The sequence below is a fragment of the Rattus norvegicus genome, chromosome 12 (assembly GCF_036323735.1).
Source record: "Rattus norvegicus strain BN/NHsdMcwi chromosome 12, GRCr8, whole genome shotgun sequence".
Taxonomy (NCBI): domain Eukaryota; kingdom Metazoa; phylum Chordata; class Mammalia; order Rodentia; family Muridae; genus Rattus; species Rattus norvegicus.
The window spans coordinates 40847501-40866946 of NC_086030.1; the positions used below are offsets into that span (position 1 = coordinate 40847501).

Genomic DNA, 19446 nt, shown 5'->3' on the forward strand with positions numbered 1-19446 from the left:
GGCGCATGGAGCCCAAAGCCCAGGCTGTCGGGAGGTGGTGGAGGAAGTGTTGTCACTTGAGGTGGAATCTGAGGTTTCACAAGCCCACACCAGGCCCAGTCCTCCCTCTCTGCTTTCAGATCAGGATGTAGTTTTCAACTCCTGCTCCACCACTGTGCCTGTCTGATTCCTGCTAGGACGATAATGGACTAAGCCTTTGACACTTCAAACCCCCAATTAAATGCTTTGCTTCTTGAGTCGCCTTGGCTCATGATGTTCCAAGAGGGCAAAGGAAAGGCAAGAATGCCGTCTCCACCAGTTTCTGCTGTCTGCATGGGCCCATGCTCACCTCCTGCTCCCTTTCTGAAACCCTAACTGGTGTACACACATGCACACGTACATACACGCACACACACATGCACACACGCACGCACACACACAGCCCCCCTCTTCCCACCCCCCGAGCATTTCCATTGCACTGCACACTTGGCTATGGACCTGCTAAAAGCATCCCCTAGAGCGGCAGCATCAGCATCTGCTTTTGTCAGTTGCACAGATGGCAGAGGCCGGTCCCTGAAAGAAGCCTTCTGTGGAGGATCTCAGGCCCTTTCCCCTGGACACTTGGGTCCTTATGGAGTACTAGTCCAGAGGACCCTGGGGCCCTGCTGTCCTCCAACACTGTGCCTTCACTCACACTCTCAAACTTCTTGACATAATTGTAGGTGAGGATGTCTGCCTCCTGCAGGTCCTGGTCAGGGTCAAGAGGCTCGCCAACCAGCGTCTTCCAGAAGGAGGGCAGCAGGTCCAGGGGGAGAGGCACATCTGCACGGATGGCGATTCCCAGCAGCTGGCCCAAGAAGTGTAGCAGTTGCTCCTCCCCATAGGTGATGGGGCTTGGGGTCAGGATGTACTTGCCCTGCAAGAGCGAGGTCAGGTTACCTCTGCGCATGTGCCCAGGCGGGAGGGAAGCTGCAGTGAGGACGCCCAGTTCTCAGGCTCAGTCAGCTGGGCATCAAAGCTGTCCCACCTGGGCCACAAATGTGTGTGGAAGAGGGGGCAGGGCCACAGGGACACAGCCAGCCCCTGCCTCACCTTGTTCTTGTTGACAGCAGAGCTGGGGCACAGCAGGAGCAGCGACAGTGAGGAGCTCTGCAGTTCTTTACACACCTGCCACAGGAAGTGGCGGAAGGAGCCACCTGCCGAGACACAGAGGCCGGTCACGTGTCTGCCCAGAGGTGTCGGCCCAGGGTTACCCAGACAACCTGCCCCGTACAGCCTGCCCCCATACAGGCCACTGTACAGGCCCCCGTACAGCCGGCTCATCGAGGCACCCAAAGTGTAGGGAAAGCAGTCTTGGCTCTATGAACATGGAGGCCTGCCTGAGGCTGAGTCTGCTGAGATGCTGACCCCAGCTCTCCATAAAGGCACCTGTGTCCAGGCTTACTGTCTCCTGTCACATGGGAGCTGGGGGCAGGGAAGGAACAGAACCTGAAGGCTGAGGAGTAAATGAGGGGTTGCTTTTGACCAGTGCCTCCTCCCACCATCTCTCAGAGTTGGCCCTGGTTAGTGAATCCATATGAGGACGGTCACAGTGGCAGCCTTGCAGAGACAGCTGGACCCCTCTATTCCTTGTTCAGAAGGCTTCTGCTGGCATTCAAGGGTCAGGAGGCTACAGGAAATTTAGGACAGTACGGGCTGGGTGTGGGCCCTGGAGAGGCTCAGTCTGGGGCAGAATGTCCGGGTCTAAGAGGCAGGAGCTGGTTCAGGCTGAAGCCTGGGGCCAGCAGGGCCTCAGCATGGAGCTGCCCCTGCCTGGCTGTCTGGGAGGTTGCTGACTCCTGGTGTCCCAGTTCCCATCTGCGCATGTGTAGGTAAGGCACTGGTCTTCAGCAAGCAGGGAGCCTGTGCCTGGAACCTGGGGGCGCAGCAGCTCATAGAAGCAGGGCTTTGTTTCCAGGGTTCCCAGACTGAGGCTGTTTGTATGCCCAAGGGGCAGAACAGAGGGAAATGGGAGCACAGAGGACATTCTTCACCCACTTACAACAGAGAAAGAGTCCCAAATGGCTGGGATCAAAGTGATTGCCAGCACCAAGAGACATCTCAGCTGTCCTTCCTCATTGCCAGTGAGTGTCATGACGCTGCTTTAATGGAAGGACCCCAATGTCTATGTCTCATGGGCAACTCGAGCTTTGGGCTCAAGCAGCTGGTCATCTGTGCCTCTCACTGGAAAGGCTTGTGGGTGGCCGTCAATGTCACAGTAAGATTAGGACAAGTGTGCCTTTAAGAGCAGTGTGGTTCCCCACACCTGGAATGGTGGCTGGTAACAGGACAAGTCAGTAGAGATTAGTGTCACTTCTGTAGCCCAGGAAAATGAGGCGGACATTGACCTTATCATTTGTATTGAGAATGAGCCTAAGACCTCACAAAATGCTTCCAACTGAGCTACATCCCCAGTTCTCCAGTTCCCCAGCCTCTATACCCTATCCCTCTACCCCAAGTCTTCTGCTCCCCAGCCCTGTACACCTCCAGCCCCTATGTCCTGACCCCCTAACTCCCAGCCCTCCCTGTCTCTATGTCCTGAGCCCTCCTCACTCCCAGCCCTCCCTGTCTCTAGGTCCTGAGCCCTCCCCACTCCCAGCCCTCCCTGTCTCTATGTTTTACATTTGGAGACAAGATTTCACAACGTTGCTCAGGTTGGCCTTGAACTTAACACTATAATACCAAACTAGTCTTCACTTTATAATGCTCCTGCTTCAGTCCCTCAATGACTGGGAAGACAGGACTGAGTTACAAGACCTGACTAAGGGAGGCATTTCTTCTTGAGAGCAGGGTGTCATCATGTTGTGCCCACCCCCACCTCATGCCCAGGGTTTGTGCATCTGCACCCAGCCCAAGAGCTACTTACTGGTGCCATGAACCTCCTCCCCAGTGAAGCGGATATTGAAGGCATACGTGGGGTCACCCCCACTGGCCAACTTGACACAGAGCTGAGAAGATGGCACGGAGGCCAGCTGCCGGGCAGCCTGGCAGAAGTAGGAGTTTTCAGAAGCTCTGATTTCCCCTGGAAATGAGAAGGGATCATAAGGTGTGGCGGCCATGCCCTGCCATTCACCAGGAAAGACTCGTGCCAGGTTTGCAGGGCCAGGCCCCCTTCCCTCTGCACATGGAGCTTTGGGCTTGCTTATGTGGTGCGTGGGGAACAAACCCAGGGAATCCCAGAGCTTCTCTCCAGAACTCACAACCAGCTCCTCCCTTGAACTCCTCATGTCTTTTTCTGCTCTAGACAGCAACCTTGCCCTTAACTACAGAAGTAGGGCTTGTTATCAGTTACAATGGCCTCTGTACCCCTCCTACAGCCAGAGAGGAAAGGCATTGGGGGCAGGGAGGGCTGGAAAGTCCCCATCAGGAGCCTGGCACACACAGAAGCAGCCAGATGGGCAGGGGCTGGAGGTGCCTCACCCCACCTTCTCTGGGGGTCTCAGAGTCAGCCAGTCTCACCTCCCACAGTTTCCAGTGGGTCTAAGGTGATCTCGGGCGCCGCGTGGTCAGCTGTCCTCTGCACAGTCGCATTTAGCACCCGGTTCATCACAGTCACTTTTGTGTCATAGAAGATCAGCCCTGAAGAAGGAATGTGGCAGAGATGTGACTCCTAGTCACTCCTGTAACTGGGAGGGTGGGGGAGTCGTGCAAACTCACCCCAAGCCCTTTGGAATGTTGTCCAGTCAGGCTGCAAGTGGCCAATCAAGCACACCATGTAAAATGCCATCTATTTGTGTGTGTGGCACACGTGTGTGTAGGAACACATGTGCACTTATGGGGAGGACGGAAGTTAACACCAGGTGTCTTCTCTCAGTGCTCGTTCGGTGTGTGGATGCATTTCCATTCATGACCAGAGGAGGGCGCTAGTGCTCTCCTGCCACCCTCTGCCTCACTCCTTTGACTCCCTGAATGCCTTTCCTGGGCTTATGCCATGGCAAGTAGAAACCAAGGACTGAACAGATAACCTTGTGCTAACCGGTTCCCTAAGGGCACCTTGGGTAGATGACACAACTTTATTAATGAATGCTTTGAACTTTACACTTTCCTCTTTCTGAGCTCAGGCTACTTTTGATTAGCTTCTCTTGGGGATCCTGCTGCTCAACAGAGGCCTGCCTGACTGCTGTGAGGGGTGCCGCCTTCCTGCCCTGCTTGCCAGCACTCTCTCACCTTTTGCCTCCTTCAGCAAGGCGGCGATGCTGTGTGCGTACATGGGTGTCTGACGCAGCTCCACCAGGGGCAGGAAGAAGGTCTCCAGTGTGGTGTTGAGAGACTGGAGCAGTGCAAAGCGCAGACGCAAGCTCTCGATAGGCACATCTGCAGGGAGAAGGTGACAGGCTCAGTGTCAGCCAAGCCAGACAGGCAAGTTCACAAGTGTCTGCTACTGGGAGGGACAACTGGAGTGGGATCAGGAGCTCTCCTCAGAGCTTTGTCCCTGAGAGCCTGAAGGTGTGAGAGAGGGGCTCCCAAGAAACCCAAGGAACAGAGATGCAGAGATGAGCAGATGTAAGGGGTGAGGCCCTGGATTTCCAAGCCCTATCCCTATGCCTTCCCTAGGCCCTCCCAGGGCTGCATCTGGCCTTAGGAAGTTTGTGGCAACAGAGCCCAGGGCTTTCTGCACAGCAGGCAAACACTCCTCAGTTATACTCTTGGCCCTCCATGGTTTTTTTTTTTTTTTTTTTCCGGAGCTGGGGACCGAACCCAGGGCCTTGCGCTTGCTAGGCAAGTGCTCTACCACTGAGCTAAATCCCCAACCCCACCCTCCATGTTTTTAAACTTGGAAATAACTACGGATTATAACGGGTGGCAAACGCAGTGCAGGGTCTGGTATGCTTGTCACCAGCTGCCTTCAGCAGTGACCAGGAAACTGTACCACTGCCTTTTAGCTAGTCCCTAGACCCCTTGCAGCCGTGTCCGTCCCCTTGTAAGAGACTCCCAGCACAGACAACTTGCCCATCTTTGTCTCCTGGCATCCAGAAGAACAAGGGTCGTGCCCTTGTGGCCAGGTGCGGTGGCCCTGTGGGGCCTGTGTGCAGCCTTGCCTTGCCCTGGCTCTGCCAGGATGATGCCTACATGGAGGGATGGACTCACTAGTGCTCTGCTGCTGTCCATCCCCTGCTTTTAAGAGAAATGGACTGACCTCCCCGAGGACTATCCCTCTAGTGCAAATCAGAGAGATCTGACGCTCTTACCTCACAGCAGCCTGACCACAGTGGGCATGCAGGAGGCGTCTGTCTACTCTGTGCCTGTTACCCCACCTTGACTTTGTTTTCATGAGCATTAAACAAAGGCCAGAGACTGTCCTGGCCAGTTGAAGAGCTCCCTCTACCCTTTCAGTTGATGCACATGGAGAGACATAAGTATTTCTGCAGCATGGTGGGGGACCCCTAGAGGCCACATACTGGAAAGGCAGGCCATCCTGGGGTCAGTGGCATCAGCTGGGTCAAGGTACACTTCATGAGGATGGAGCCGTGCTGGTGTGATAGCGAGGTGGCGGCACAGCCGGTTGATGTACTGCACGAGAGCCACATCCATCTCCAGAGCCCACTTCCGGGAGGCCTTCTGTGCGTGCCGGACATCAATGCAGGCACACCTGAGGCAGGACAGCCAGAGTCTTTCAGGGATGCGGAGGGAGGGAAAGCTCTTTCAGAGTAGGAGGGATCAGGGTATGGGTGTGGAGGAGCCCTGTGGGAAGTCTGGAAAGCCACGTGCTCCCTGCTTTCTTCTTATCAGGTGGAGGAACGGGGGTCCTCGGGTGACATGGAGCCCACTCAGATATCTGAAGCAACATGACCTCAGAACGGTATTGGTGCCTCATGACACAAGAATTCAATGAGGTTGCCTATGAAACACAGGCACAGTGCCCGGCTTACCCATGTGTACTGGTCAGCTGCTGCAGGTACCTGTTTGGCTCCCTCAGCCTGCAACCCCATTCCACTATTTACCATAGCTGTGAGGATGGGCAGACCAGGGTGTTCTCATAAGGGCTTTACTGCCAGGCTGTACTGTGGCAGTTACATTGGGCACAACCTCCATGCCCGCCCCTGGAGATAGCTCCTAAACTGAGCTGCTAAACTTTGCAATGGAACTCTGGACAACCAAGAGAATGACCTCTGGAACCCTGTAACATCAAGGGTGTGAAACCTGACAAACTCAGAGTGCTGGCAATGTCTTCAACAGGGCTGAAACGCCAACCTCTAAAGTACACGAGGAGAGATGGTTCCTGAGCATAGCCACAGGGTCTCCTGTTTACTGCTGTAATCAACAGAACAGCTACGGAATCAGTATGCACATCCCTCTCCCACAAACCCAGGGCTTTGAGGTGGGTAAGGCTGGGCTCTCCAGTGGTCAAAGGTCATGTGCTAGGGTGGCCACAGCATCTTGGGAGAGGACAGGAGGATGCAGCACTGCTCTCTTCACACTAGAGGCCAGCTCGACCCCACACTAGGGTCTTGGACACATGAGTCCCTTCTCACTGGCAAGTTCTTACATGGTGGGCTGACCTGACGTCAGCTGTGGCTGCCCTTGGCCAAGTCTGTGGTGAGGAGGGAAGACTCCTCCACTGCCACACAAAAAGAACTCTCTACAGATTCCACTGATGGCCCTGTAGGTCTCCTCCCACTGAGGACTACGGCTCTTAGTCCAGAAAGTCCCTCTAACCTAATAAGTAAGCAGACTCACAAATCAAGGCCACCAATGATGGGGGTGGGTCTCCCACACTTGGCTAATTACAGGGGTCAGCAGGCTCCGAATGCCATGAATAATCCTCACCCTGGGAAGGCACCCCATGAGAATGGGATCTCTTCTGCCAAGTAATTCTGTGAAATACCATTTCTCAGAAAGTCTGCATTGGACAGACAGCCCCTCCTTTGTGGCTCAGCATGTCCAACTACAGACAGGCCGAGGGACCTGTGTGTGATCTAGGGTGCTGACTTCCTTAGTTCTGCACACCCCTTGCCTGCTTGGGACTCACTGGTGGACAGGTGTGGGCTGGAAAGCTGGGGAGCCCTGCCTTTCTGGGTCTTCCTAGGATGGAGGGCAACAGAGGGCAGAGGAACTCTGAAGAAGACTTTAGAATAAGCAGTGTCCTGGTCACGGACCAAATCTTGTGCTGTAAATGCAGTCTGGTAGCATTTGGAGAGGTAATTAAAGCTAAATGAAATCATACAAATAGGCCCAAGACAACAGTCTGATGTGCTTTTAAGGAAAAAGAGAATTGGCTGGGGGTGGTGCACATCTGTAATCCCCCAGCAGGACCACAGCTAAGACATCTACTAACCAAAACCAGGATCAACCTAGAGGACGGACAAGGCTCACCTCTCAAAATGAAGGTCATACCCACAGGACAGGATTGCCCTCCAGACACTGCGGATGTCTTGCTTGGCACGGTCAATGACGAATTTGTGAAATCCTTCTAGAGTTAGGTACTTTTCCTCAGGAACTGATGGCCAGCATTGCATGCAGTCAGGGGTGGGAAGGAAAGGCAGGCACAGTCACGGGTGGGAAACCAGCACACTGTGGTCCTTCCAGTGTCTTGTCCATGGCCGGCCCTACCTAGCTCCACTCCCTGTGATCCCTGGTATTATCTTGCTGTCCCCAGTTCAGCTAGAGTGTGACATAGCCTCTGCACACTCAACCTGCCATCCAGGTGTTGCCGTGACTTCCCATCACCCTATTTCTCTGAGTCTCAGGAGTACAAGGTTGACAATTCGAACGGCATGCACAGCCCGCTCTGTGCCTGGAGTAGATTTCCGTTGCAACCACCCACTCATCACCTTATTTTTACCTCCCTTAAGCTGATGGCCATTACTCTCCTGTCTCAACTAAGCCTCAGAGGAACAGGGACCATAAAGAGTGTTGGGCATCCCAGTGAGTGCCCTGTCCTAGAATGGGCTGCTGTCCCCAGGGTGGAGACCAGCTCTCCAGCCACTAATGTACCTTCTTGTTTTTTGGTGGGTGACTTTTCTGGATCCTTTTCATCCGGTTTGCTCTTCTCAGGTGACTTGGGCTTCACGGTTGGCTTCTTCTCACTTAGTGCGGTCCTGCTACAGAGCAAAGCTCAGCAGTTAGGATGGGTGTGGCCACATGGCCTCCCACAGGAAACAGAACCTCACCCACCCCAACTCCGCCACGGGAGTCACCCAGGACTGAGAGTGGAAAGGCTTTGTGATTACATTCCAAAGACAAGTCAACATTTTAAAGTGTGAGGACTCAGAGTCTTTTCAGTCATTTCCTATATATGCAGATGGCAGGGTTTGATAAAGCAGCCAGTACAAGATTAGCTGCCTAGATTAAATTAAGTCAACTGAGTGAACTCAGTTCTCAGCTCTGCTCCAATTCTCAATGCTCCCAAGAGACCATGGGGCAGCGGCTGAGCAGGACACGGATGGACAGCACTGTGTGCAAGACAAGGCCATCTGCACACACCTGGTTAAGGAAAGGGTGTGGGATTGCTCTAGTCACTCACACAATTTCTTCAGACCCACAGTGCAAGGGCTCTCAGAACAGTAAGGGTCTGAGTCATAAACTAACACTAGGCATGGCAGCCAATCCCTGTGGCTCCTGAGTTGATGCAGAACAGTCCCCAGTCTGCGTCTAGCTGGGGTTTCAGAGTAAGAAGCTGTCTCAACAGGTCCTCACATAGACTAGGTTGGAACATATTATGTAATAACCTTGAACTCCTGATTCTGTGTCCTCTCCCAAGTAATGTACCCCTGACTGTGCCAGCCTTGAGACCCCACCTTAAGAAAATTATACTAGGGCTGGAGAGATGGCTCAGTGGTTAAGAGCACTGACTGCTCTTCCAGAGGACCTGAGTTCAAATCCCAGCAACCACATGGTGGCTCACAACCATCTGTGATGAGATCTGATGCCCTCTTCTGGTGTGTCCGAAGACAGCCACAGTGTACTCATATGCATAAAAAATAAATTAACTTTAAAAAAAAGAGGGAAAATTATACTAAACATACATGCAAATTCAAATATAGAATATTTAGGGAAGGAGACTTTGAAATCAGGAAAGAACTTATACCTACCTCTCTCTCTCTCTCTCTCTCTCTCTCTCTCTCTCTCTCTCTCTGTGTGTGTGTGTGTGTGTGTGTGTGTGTGTGTGTGTGTGTGTGTTAGCAAATGAGCCCAGAGCCTCGTGCACTCTTAGCAAATGCCCTATCACTGAGCTGTATCTCCAGCTCTGCTTATTTATCCACTCGCTCGTTCGTTCATTCGTTCACTCGTTCGTCTGCCCATCCATTCATCTGAGACGGCTTCACTATGTGGTCTTGGCTGGCCTCAAGCTCACCGAGATCCAACTGCCTCAGTCTTCTGAGTGCTAAATCCAAAGGTGTGTGCTGTCATGTCTGACTATCCCCAGTGCTCTTTGACTCTGCTTTGAGACGGACAACTTTGGAACTCACTCTCTGGCCAGGTAGGCCTTGAGCTTGTGATCTTTCTGCTGTGGCCTCCTCTGAGTTTGTGCCAGTTAAGAAAGTGATAGATGCACAGAAATAAAAGGGCCTGGAGTCCTGCACATACTGAAAGCACGCTGTGCTGCTGAGCTACGGCCCCTGCCTAAGTCAGTTCTGCTCCACACACATGAAAAGCGTTCTAAACCGAGCGCTTATGCATGCGCATCATGAGATGGACTGATTTGAATGGATGGATGGATGCGCTTTCCATGAGTTCTCAGCACTCACTGCTTGTCTGGCTTTTACTACACTCACAGGCAAGGTGAAACGTTAACTTGCAGCAGATGGAGCCGAGGACCGAAGGGACCTCAGGAGCAGAGAACACAGACCCAGTCTTTTGGGCACCTGCTGGAGGCTGCCCACAGCCACCCTCTTCCCAAGCTCCCTAATGGTGCACCTGAGGCTGCTGAGCACAGCTTTGTCCTTGGCAGGCGGCTTGGTGACTGGCCGCTTCGTGCTCACCACCTTCACTGGGTGCTGCTCCTTCCCGGCTTTGCTGTATTTGCTCTTATCCAGTTTGGGCTTGGGCACGCCATATTTCCTCAGGATCTGCAGAGCACAAGAGTGGAGAGCAAGACTCTCAGGCCAGCGCAGATGAGGAACCCATGACTCAGCTCAGAGTGTATGTGGACTGTGGTACCTGTGTGAGCTGGTCCTCCAGCACCTTCTTTGGAGGCCGGACATTGGTGAAGAAGAGGTGAAGGAGGTTGCCCGGGGTCTGGGAGTTGATCTGTTCTTTGCTAAGATAGATGTCGGAGACCCTGATGGGTTTGGCTGGTGTCAGGCTCAGCGTCTGCTCTGAGTGGGCGCAGCTTTTAAATATTTCTGTCAGGACCTCTCTGGCCCCAGGCACCAGTTTCTCACCTGTTACAGAATAGGACAAGGCTACATAAGTCTCACGAACATACAATGCTAGGACGTACCCTACAGGTTTTTTTCTAGTAACTGCCCATTTTGTTTTCAAAGGCAAAGTCTCATAGCTGAGGTTGGTCTTGAACTTCTGATCCTCTGGCCTAGTTAGCAACCACACATTTAGAAAATTAGCAAATGTGTATGGTGCATGGTGGAAGTGTGTGGCCATCATGTGTGTGGAGTTGAGGATAACAGTCACCAGTCTGAATCTAGCTGGGGTTTTAGAGTAAGAAGCTGTCTTTTGTGTGTTCTGAACAGGTCTTCACAAAGACTAGGTTAGAACACATTACATAGTAAACTTGAACTCCAGATTCTGTGTCCTCTCCCAAGTAATGCACCCCTGACCATGCCAGCCTTGAGACCTCACCTTAAGAAAATTATACTAGGGCTGGAGAGATGGCTCAGTGGTTAAGAGCACTGACTGCTCTTCCAGAGGTCCTGAGTTCAATTCCTACCAACCACATGGTGGCTCATAACCATCTGTAATGAGATCTGATGCCCTCTTCTGGTGTGTCTAAAGACAGCTACAGTGTACGTATAAACAAACAAACAAACAAACAAATAAATCTCTTTAAAAAAACACCAAAAACCAAACAAAAAAAACAAAACACCTGTACACATTTGGTACAGTCCCACACTAAAAACCCACATCCGGACCTGTAAGCGGGCTCAGTGGTTAGGGTCCCTGCCTCTAAGCTTGAGGAACTGAGTTTGATCCCTGGGACCTACATGGTGGAAAGATGGATTACCACAAGTTGTCCTCTGACCTCTACACAGGTACCATGATGGGCACGCACACTCACACACACATACATGGAATTAAAAAATAAAACAAAACTACAAAATACTAAACGCACCCAGCCTACAGCTCACCTTTAATGGACTTGTCATTGAAGTAATCTTCTAGTCCTGGGCTCCCTTGTGTGTCAAACAGACTCTGATTGACCACAGACACCGTCAGGATCTCCTCTGTGGACATTTCCATCAGCTCCTCTTCACCGTCCAGACTGGACAGGCCGATCAGATCGTTATTGTTAAATAAACTTGCTCTGACTTTCTCGATTTTGGCTCGGGACCTTATCTGTATGAACAAGGAGGAAGGGTGAGCTCTGATGGGCCTGGCCTGGGGCCATGGGCACTGCTGACCTCGCTCCCTGGGAAGCTCCCTCCCGATGCACCGTGGCCACTGCACAGTAGCTCACCTGGGAAGCTCTGGAGCCTAAAGGCTGTCCAGTGCCCAGGAAGATGGCCCGGCTGGGAGAGCCACTGACGAAAGTCCTTGCCCTTGGCTTTACTTACTCTTAGTGGTGCTGGGGCGTGAGCCCAGGGCTTCGTGCACACTAAACAAGTGCTGCACCCCAGTGCTGGGTTTTACCTTGGAGTCTAACTCTTGTCAAAGTGCAAGAAGTCATTAGATGCCTCATTCCTAACCAAGGTATCCCAAGACACATGAGGCATCTGAAGTAGCGGTCATGGGGCATAGCCAGCACCTATACTTAGCATTCCTGGAGTACAGTGAACGTGATTCTCACGGTGCCACCATGCCAAGTGCCTCTCAACACTGCCATGGTCCTGGTGTGTGCCTGCCAGAGACCCTCACCCCACTCACAGCAGAGAACTGCCTATGCTTCGTGACACCAGACTGGACGTCCCTCTTAGAGTTGACCTCAAGAAAAGCAGCTGCTCAGAGTTGCCCAGGAGCTCCCCAGAATCCCATGTTGCCTGCTAGCTAATGCCTTGGAAGGAACATGGAGAAGCCATGTTGGTCAGGTCAGGGCTGCGTGGCTTTCAAGGCTCAGAGCTATTACCTCCACCACTGCAAAGCCTTTGATAGGGCGCGTTGTGAGAGGCTGAGTATCCAGGGACGTGACCGTGTACATGGAGCCCACGTCGGACACAGATGCTGTCTCTGGATTGTCTAGAGGCTCCCCCAGGCTGCCCAGGCTGCCCAGGCTGCCAGTGCTGCATAAGGAAATGTCCAGGCTCTCCTGGCTGGACACTACATGGGGTTCCAACAGGACAGGAGGGACAGGAAGCTCCAGGCCTGAGGGCAGGGGGTCTACTGAGAGGTCACTAGCGGTCTGTGAAACACACTGGGAGCTGCAGACTGAGGCCTGGCTGGTGGAAGCTGAGGCGCTGATGCTCATGGCAGGGGCCAGGCTGCTTGATGTGCTCCCCTCCAGGCTGTCCACACTGGGGAATCCCAGCAACTTCTCAGATTCCACCTTGCTGTCGCCACCCTCAGCCTTGTCTTTTGGCCTCTTGGGGTCCTCGTCCTGCAGTGGGATGTAGATCTCATCTTTGAAGACGCCGCCATGGGCATTGCAGGCCTTGCGGATAGCCCCTCTGACGACAGCCTCATCCAGGTGGGTGGGAATGCCAGAGATCACCAGCAGGCGGCTATGGGCAGTGGGGCCGACCAGGGCCTGGCAGGCATCAGCAATGGCATCGCTGGTGACACCCAAGCCCTGTGGGTCCTTTTTCGTAAGGTGCCGGAGGATGATAAGCAAGGTGAGAGCACGGTGGAACCATAACATGTCCTCAGGCTTGCTACCCCCAATGCTAAGCACAGTGGAGTCTGCATCCGTGGCACGGGAGGACTGGCGCTTGTTGGAGGAGGAGGCCTTCTCCCGCTTCATCTTGACTTTCTTTCTCTTAGACAGGAGGCTAGGGCTCTGTGGTGTCTGTCCTGGGGAGGAGGAGGAGGAAGAGGACGAGTCACTGAGGTTTGGAGTGGTCGTTGAGGTCACCCCGCTAGCTGTGACACTGATGTTGGTAGGTAGGGTCACTTCCGCAACTGCCAGGCAGCCTTCCATGAGAGCGTGGAAGTAGGTGGAAAACCTGCCCTGGTCGCCCACGGCTGCTGCTCCGGAGCCCCCACAGGTGCTGCTCGAGACCCAGCCCTGGGTCTCCTCGTCGTACAGCTTGTGCAGTTCCGACTGCAAGGCCATCAGCATGGCCAGGCAGGGATTGAGCTGGAGGGCGATAGAGGAGGACAGGCCGGCTGGGTGCTTCCGCTGCTCCAGGGTATGTACTGTACGCAAGAGCTCAGCCAAGAGGTGGAAGACCAACTCCTTCACACAGGCCGCCATGTCTGTAGTCCATAGGAAGTTTCCTGAGACAGACAGGAAACAGAGTAAGCACGCAAGCTCTGCTCAGTGCTCCCCAGGAAGAGCTGAGCTGGGGTGGGAATTAAGGTGGATGCAGACTGGCATGGCTTTGAGCCCAGGACAGCGCACTGCCACCTGCTTCTGGAGCACGGCCCAGACAGCACTGCTTTGCCGAGGAGTGGTGAGAAGTCAGTAGAATGCTTCCCAAGACAGGACACTGCTGCTGGAGATGAGCTACTCCGCTCACTTCCCAAGCACGCAGGCAATGATTTAAAACTGCCCTGGCTCAGTCAACTAGAGAGCCTGGCTCGGGCCGGGCATAGCTCGGGGTTGAAGTGTTTGCCCAGCATGCTCAAGGCCCTAGGTGTCACCCCTAGTACTGCTTAGCAGGAAAGGGGAGGGAAAAAGAATTAGTAGAGAGAACCAAGTGAGGGGAGGGAAAGGGACGGGAGGGAAACGAGAAAAAAAGGAGGGAAGCAGGGGAGTAGGGAGTAAGGAGGACAGGGAGGGAGGTGAGGAAGGATCTTAGAAAATCTCTTTTTGAAGATCGTCTTTTTAGTTTGTATGTATGTGTGCCCCTGCCTCGCTTCATCTGTATCACATGTGCACAGGTATCCACGAGGTCAGAGGCTGCGAGCTCTCCTGGAACCAGACTTCCATGTCAGGTCCTCTGAAAGAACAGTCAGTGCTCTTAACCACCGAGCCACCTCCCCAGCTCATAGTTTTTATTTTTATTTATTCATATGTGTTATGTCTGTGTCTGTCAGCCATGTGTGTGCAGGCACCCACAAACACATGATGGTTTCAAATCCTATGGAATAGAGTTATAGATGGCTGTAAGCTACACATGGATGCTGGAAACTGAAGCCCAGTCCTCTGGAAGAGCAGCAAATGCTCTTAACCACTGAGCCCTCCCATCCCTGCACGTATTTACCGTTAACACAGCAGCCTTGGTGGACGACAACATTTAGCTAAAATTTCATAATTTCAAGTATTTATGTTCCTTGTATTTCTCTTACGCTCACATTTTACAGTTATGGCAATGGTATACTAATTTTGCATTTATGTTAGGGATGTAAAAGTTCCTTGAAAATTAAGTTTAGGAAAAGAAAGGCTGGGAGGCGGCTCAGTTGGTAGAGTGCTTGTGTAGGAGCAGGAAGGACTGTCTGACTCGGGCGCCCACGTATAACGTGGCAGACAGGTGGCTTGTTGGGTAGCCAGGCAGCTCCAGATTCAGTAAGAATCTCTGTTTCAAAAACTACAGTGGAGAACAACCCAGGAAGACACCTAACGATGACTCTGATGTCCATATGCATGTGCACTTGCACACACACACACACACACACACACACACACACACACACACACACGCACAGACACACAAAGAAAGGAGTCAATTGTTGTTGTGGTTGTGCATTCCTGTAATTCCATCCTTGGCTACATAGCAATTTCAAGACAAGGCTGGCTATATTTAGTCTCAAAAAAATCAAATAACAAGAAACAGAAGGAGGAGGAGGAGGAAGAAGAAGGAGAAGAAGAAGAAGAAGAAGAAGAAGAAGAAGAAGAAGAAGAAGAAGAAGAAGAAGAAGAAGAAGAAGAAGGAGGAGGAGGAGGAGGAGGAGGAGGAGAAGGAGAAGGAAGAAGAAGGAGAAGGAGAAGGAAGAAGAAGGAGAAGAAGAAGGAGAAGGAGAAGGAGAAGGAGAAGGAAGAAGAAGGAGAAGGAGAAGGAGAAGGAAGAAGAAGGAGAAGGAGAAGGAAGAAGAAGGAGAAGGAGAAGGAGAAGGAGAAGGAAGAAGGAGAAGGAGAAGGAAGGAGAAGGAGAAGGAAGAAGGAGAAGGAGAAGGAGAAGGAGAAGGAAGAAGGAGAAGGAGAAGGAAGAAGGAGAAGGAAGAAGGAGAAGGAGAAGGAAGAAGGAGAAGGAGAAGGAAGAAGGAGAAGGAGAAGGAGAAGGAGAAGGAAGAAGGAGAAGGAGAAGGAGAAGGAAGAAGGAGAAGGAAGAAGGAGAAGGAGAAGGAGAAGGAAGAAGGAGAAGGAGAAGGAGAAGGAAGAAGGAGAAGGAAGAAGGAGAAGGAGAAGGAGAAGGAAGAAGGAGAAGGAAGAAGAAGAGCAACAACAAGAACTGACCAAACAAAGCAGGAAGGAGCTGGCTTGAGTAAAGTCATCCTTCCCCAAGTACGACCCCTGGGTACAAGAGGAGTTCCTGAAGGGGGCATGACAATGACTCTGAGGAAAAGTTTATCACAAAAGATGTCCCTGGCTGGGGAAGGATCTCAGATGGAAGAGTGGCTGCCTAGCATGTATAAAGTCTTGTTTTTGATCCAAAACAAGACACACCCAGCCCGGAGACACATGTAATCCCGGCATTCAGGAGGTGGAGACAGGGGAATAGGAAGTCTGAGATCATTCTTGCCCACGTAGTGAGCTCCAGGATAGCCTGGGCTACATAGGAGCTCGGCTTAAGGAACATCCTTTTTTTTTTTTTTTTTAAAGATTTATTCATTTATTATATATAAGTACACTGTAGCTGTCTTCAGACACACCAGAAGAGGGCATCAGATCCCATTACAGATGGTTGTGAGCTGGGATTTGAACTCAGGACCTCTGGAAGAGCAGTCGGTGCTCTAACCACTGAACCATCTCTCCCGCCCCTTAAGGAACATCCTAAACCACAGGATATTTGCTCACACAGTGAAACCCAGGATGGAGTTATTTACGGAAAACCCTGTTTTAATTGTGTGTGGCTCAACCCTAGTACACACCTTTAATCCAAGAGCTTTCTGTTTATTGTATACAGGATTAAAAAAGGCAACCATAGACAAGAGGCAGAGCAGGCAACCAACTGACAGGAAGAGAACTTAGGGGAAAAAAGAACATAGAGTAAAGAGAAGTCACAAGGGAGTAGAAGGGAGAGACACTCAGTTTGAGGGTTTTGAGATAGCTTCAAGATCTGAGAGCTCCTTTTCCTTCTGGGACATCAGCTGAGGAAGAAGGCCAGCTGGGTGCTTCCTCTGCCTCTCTGAGCTGGCAGGCTTTCACCCCAGCACCTTGCTCCTGAGTGTTTACTGGTAAAAATCAAATGTTTGGTGGGAAGAAAGGGTCTATGGGAAAGAAAGGAACGAGAGATAATGAGGAGGTAGAGTGTGAGACTTAAGAAACATAGTGTATGAAACTGAGCAATAAAGTTAGGAAAACAAAAGCAAACAATGTCCCAGGATCTGTCCAGATCAGACGGATGGACACTTGATCTATGCAGGGTTAGGGAATGGAACTCAGGACTCTGCATGCTGGCAGGCACTTCGCCAACTGTGCTACTGCCCCGGCTCTCAGATGCTCTTCCTGCTGTCTGGAACTTCATGGAGGAGGTAGAAGCTGGAGTGTGTGAGCAGCTGTGAGGAGAGTGAATATTGTGGCTCACATCTCATGGAGGCAGCTGGGTCCACAGCTACGAGGGAGCAGGCTGCAGCTGGTTTTATCCAGATGGACTTGCACTGGGTAGAGCTCTTCTCGGCTCCCAAGGCTGCTACTGCTTAGGTGCAGAGCCTTCTGGGGAGGCCAGTGAGCTTCCTGCTCCTCAGGGAGGACACTGCTTGCAAGTTCGTACTGAAAACACGTTTGTGGGGTCCTGTGCCTGCCTTATGTCTAGCTCAAGGCTTCTGTCACCCCTACCATGTCCTTCCTTTACTACTCCACTCATGGTGGCCCAGACATCTGCTCCTTCAAGAAGCACTGCCCAGAGTGTGCTGAATGTCCTATAGGCTTAACACTAGATGCCGCTGTTGAAAATTGGGAGGGGGAGGATCTCTCTCTCTCTCTCTCTCTCTCTCTCTCTCTCAAACACACACACACACACACACACACACACACACACACACACACACACACACACACACACAAATTTACTGTTCTAGGATTTTTTCTTCTGGCTAGGTATGGTGGTGTCCATCTTTAATCCAGTTTGAGGCCACCTGGTTTTCACAAGGGCAGCTGGGGCAACGACAACGTGAGACACTATCTACATTAAAAATAAAAGGAAAGGGACAAAAGCACACAGGCCTGGCAAGACGTCCTTTGACAGCGAACAGTCTGGGCTTGGTCCCTGTTTCCTCTGCTTACCGCTTCGATGACACGTGGCCCTGAGGCTCCAGGGTTTGTTGCCTGCCTGGTCTGTTTTCCTTTTCAGTAGGGTCTCACTCCTCTCTACCCATCACCCGACTCCACTGTCACCGAATTGCTGGATTTGCTTTAGCACACACTCGTCTGTACCTCTAGCCATTCAGCCCCCACTTTATATCCTGACTAACCTGAACAGCCATCAGTGGGATTCACCCCTAAACCACCATCAGGCCAATTGTGGATTAAAGTTTAAGGCTTACTTCAAATATTTGGCCATTTGTGAGTGTTGTGTGCTTGAAGTCTGTCTGCAGCTCTGTGGCTGTCATGGTCCGTCTGGTAGCACTGCTCACATCCATGCTCCCTTTCACTAACTGACAGGGAGGGTATCATGCAAACGTTTACATTTTGATATTGTTGTTTTTAGACAGGGTCTCACTGTGTAGTCCTGGCTAGTCTAGACCTCACTGTGTTGACCAGGGTGGCCTCCGGTCTCTCCCTCCATGCCTGGCAAACATTTAACACTCGTAGGCATGACAATATTATTCTTTGTTTCACATTTGGCTCCCACCATACAGTCCAGTGGTGACACCGGGCAGAGTGGACTTGGAGTGAGGACTGGGGGTAACATCTATTCCCAAGCCCACCTTCAGCGCAGTTCTGACAGGCCACCCACCCCTCCACACTTGTTCCAAGAAATAGCACCTCACCTAGCAGTTCCACCACGTGCAGGAGGACGGAGGTAGGGATGCTGTCAGGCTCGTCCTCTGACTTCCCTTCGCTGTCCTCCGACTTCCAGGACAGCAGCTGCTCAGCAAAGGCCATCGCCAGAGGGAACTCCAGGGGCAGAGAGTGCAAGACCAGCACTGCTCCAGGAGGTGGGGACACTCCTAAGAGAAGGGCCCAGAGAAAACGTGTGGTCAGCTGCATCTGATCCCGTCCCTGTGAGAAGCACCAGCTACCCAGTGTCTCCAGGCAGACATCGGCAGCGCGGCCACCAGAAGCCAGCCCTGCACTGCACCTGCTGTGTGGCAATGGAACACAAGGGCGGCACTGCAAACTGATAGTGAGGTGCTACTGGGCAGCCCGCACGGTCCTTCCATCTGTCCCCTAGCCCCTGCAAGGCCCAGGCAGGAAGAGTCTGCATTTGGAGCCAGTCTGGGCTCCATTGCAAACTAAATAAGGAAGTAGTAAGGGAAAGATACCCAGCGCCTCAAGGCCCACAACTACAGGCGGTGGTGCACACCGACAATCCCAGTACACGGAGGCAGAGGCAGGTGGATCGCTATGTGGTTGAGGCCAGCCTGGTCTACACAGTGAGTTCCAGGACAGTCAGGGATACAGAGAGAGATACTCTCTAATTTTTAATTGATAAAGAGAGAGCGAGGGGGCAGGGGAGGGAGAGGGAGGGAGGGAAGGAAGGAAGGAAAGAGCACAGAAAACTGAGAGAAGACGCTGTGGAGTTGTTGTGAGGTGACAAGGTCATAAGGAAGTATCCCTCCCTTCATCCCCTGACAGCACATGACTGAAGGGCCAGTCTGAGGGACCCATACCCATCCATCACTCTGGCTGGAAGTTCAGCTAGACCTAAGGCCTAAGGCAGGCAGATACATGCTGTCCTTTTCTTGTTAAGTCTATTGAGGGAGAGCGGAAGTCTGGAGTTAGGATTTCTCTCTTTGATGGGGCTTTGATGAGGGCAGCTTCGGGACCCCAAAGCCCCGAGGCCAGGGAGAGCAGCAGGTGCTCACAGGCCACACCAGACACCAGCGGGTTTATAACGAGAGCTTCAGGAACAGCTGATAACAGGGACTGCAGAGCCTGTGGGGCTTCAGGGG

General features: G+C 52.2%; 1 protein-coding gene across 14 annotated transcripts in view; it reads right to left on the bottom strand.

Moving 5' to 3' along the window:
* Window positions 1–19446, bottom strand: part of Hectd4 (HECT domain E3 ubiquitin protein ligase 4) — a 191353-nt gene that overhangs the window by 47269 nt on the left and 124638 nt on the right. For 11 of the 14 annotated variants that reach the window (XM_039089874.2, XM_017598533.3, XM_063271893.1 and 8 more), the window contains 13 exons: window positions 18322–18501; window positions 12200–13506; window positions 11265–11472; window positions 10120–10343; window positions 9877–10028; window positions 7954–8060; window positions 7333–7456; window positions 5418–5608; window positions 4186–4332; window positions 3478–3597; window positions 2885–3040; window positions 1072–1175; window positions 674–895 (listed from right to left, as the gene is read on the bottom strand). In XM_039089874.2, the coding sequence (XP_038945802.1) occupies window positions 674–895; window positions 1072–1175; window positions 2885–3040; window positions 3478–3597; window positions 4186–4332; window positions 5418–5608; window positions 7333–7456; window positions 7954–8060; window positions 9877–10028; window positions 10120–10343; window positions 11265–11472; window positions 12200–13506; window positions 18322–18501 (3242 nt within the window). Of the gene's footprint in view, window positions 1–673; window positions 896–1071; window positions 1176–2884; window positions 3041–3477; window positions 3598–4185; window positions 4333–5417; window positions 5609–7332; window positions 7457–7953; window positions 8061–9876; window positions 10029–10119; window positions 10344–11264; window positions 11473–12199; window positions 13507–16100; window positions 16888–18321; window positions 18502–19446 lie in introns of those variants that run through there. The other 3 variants (XM_039089873.2, XR_010056782.1, XR_010056783.1) reach the window with 3 other exon arrangements.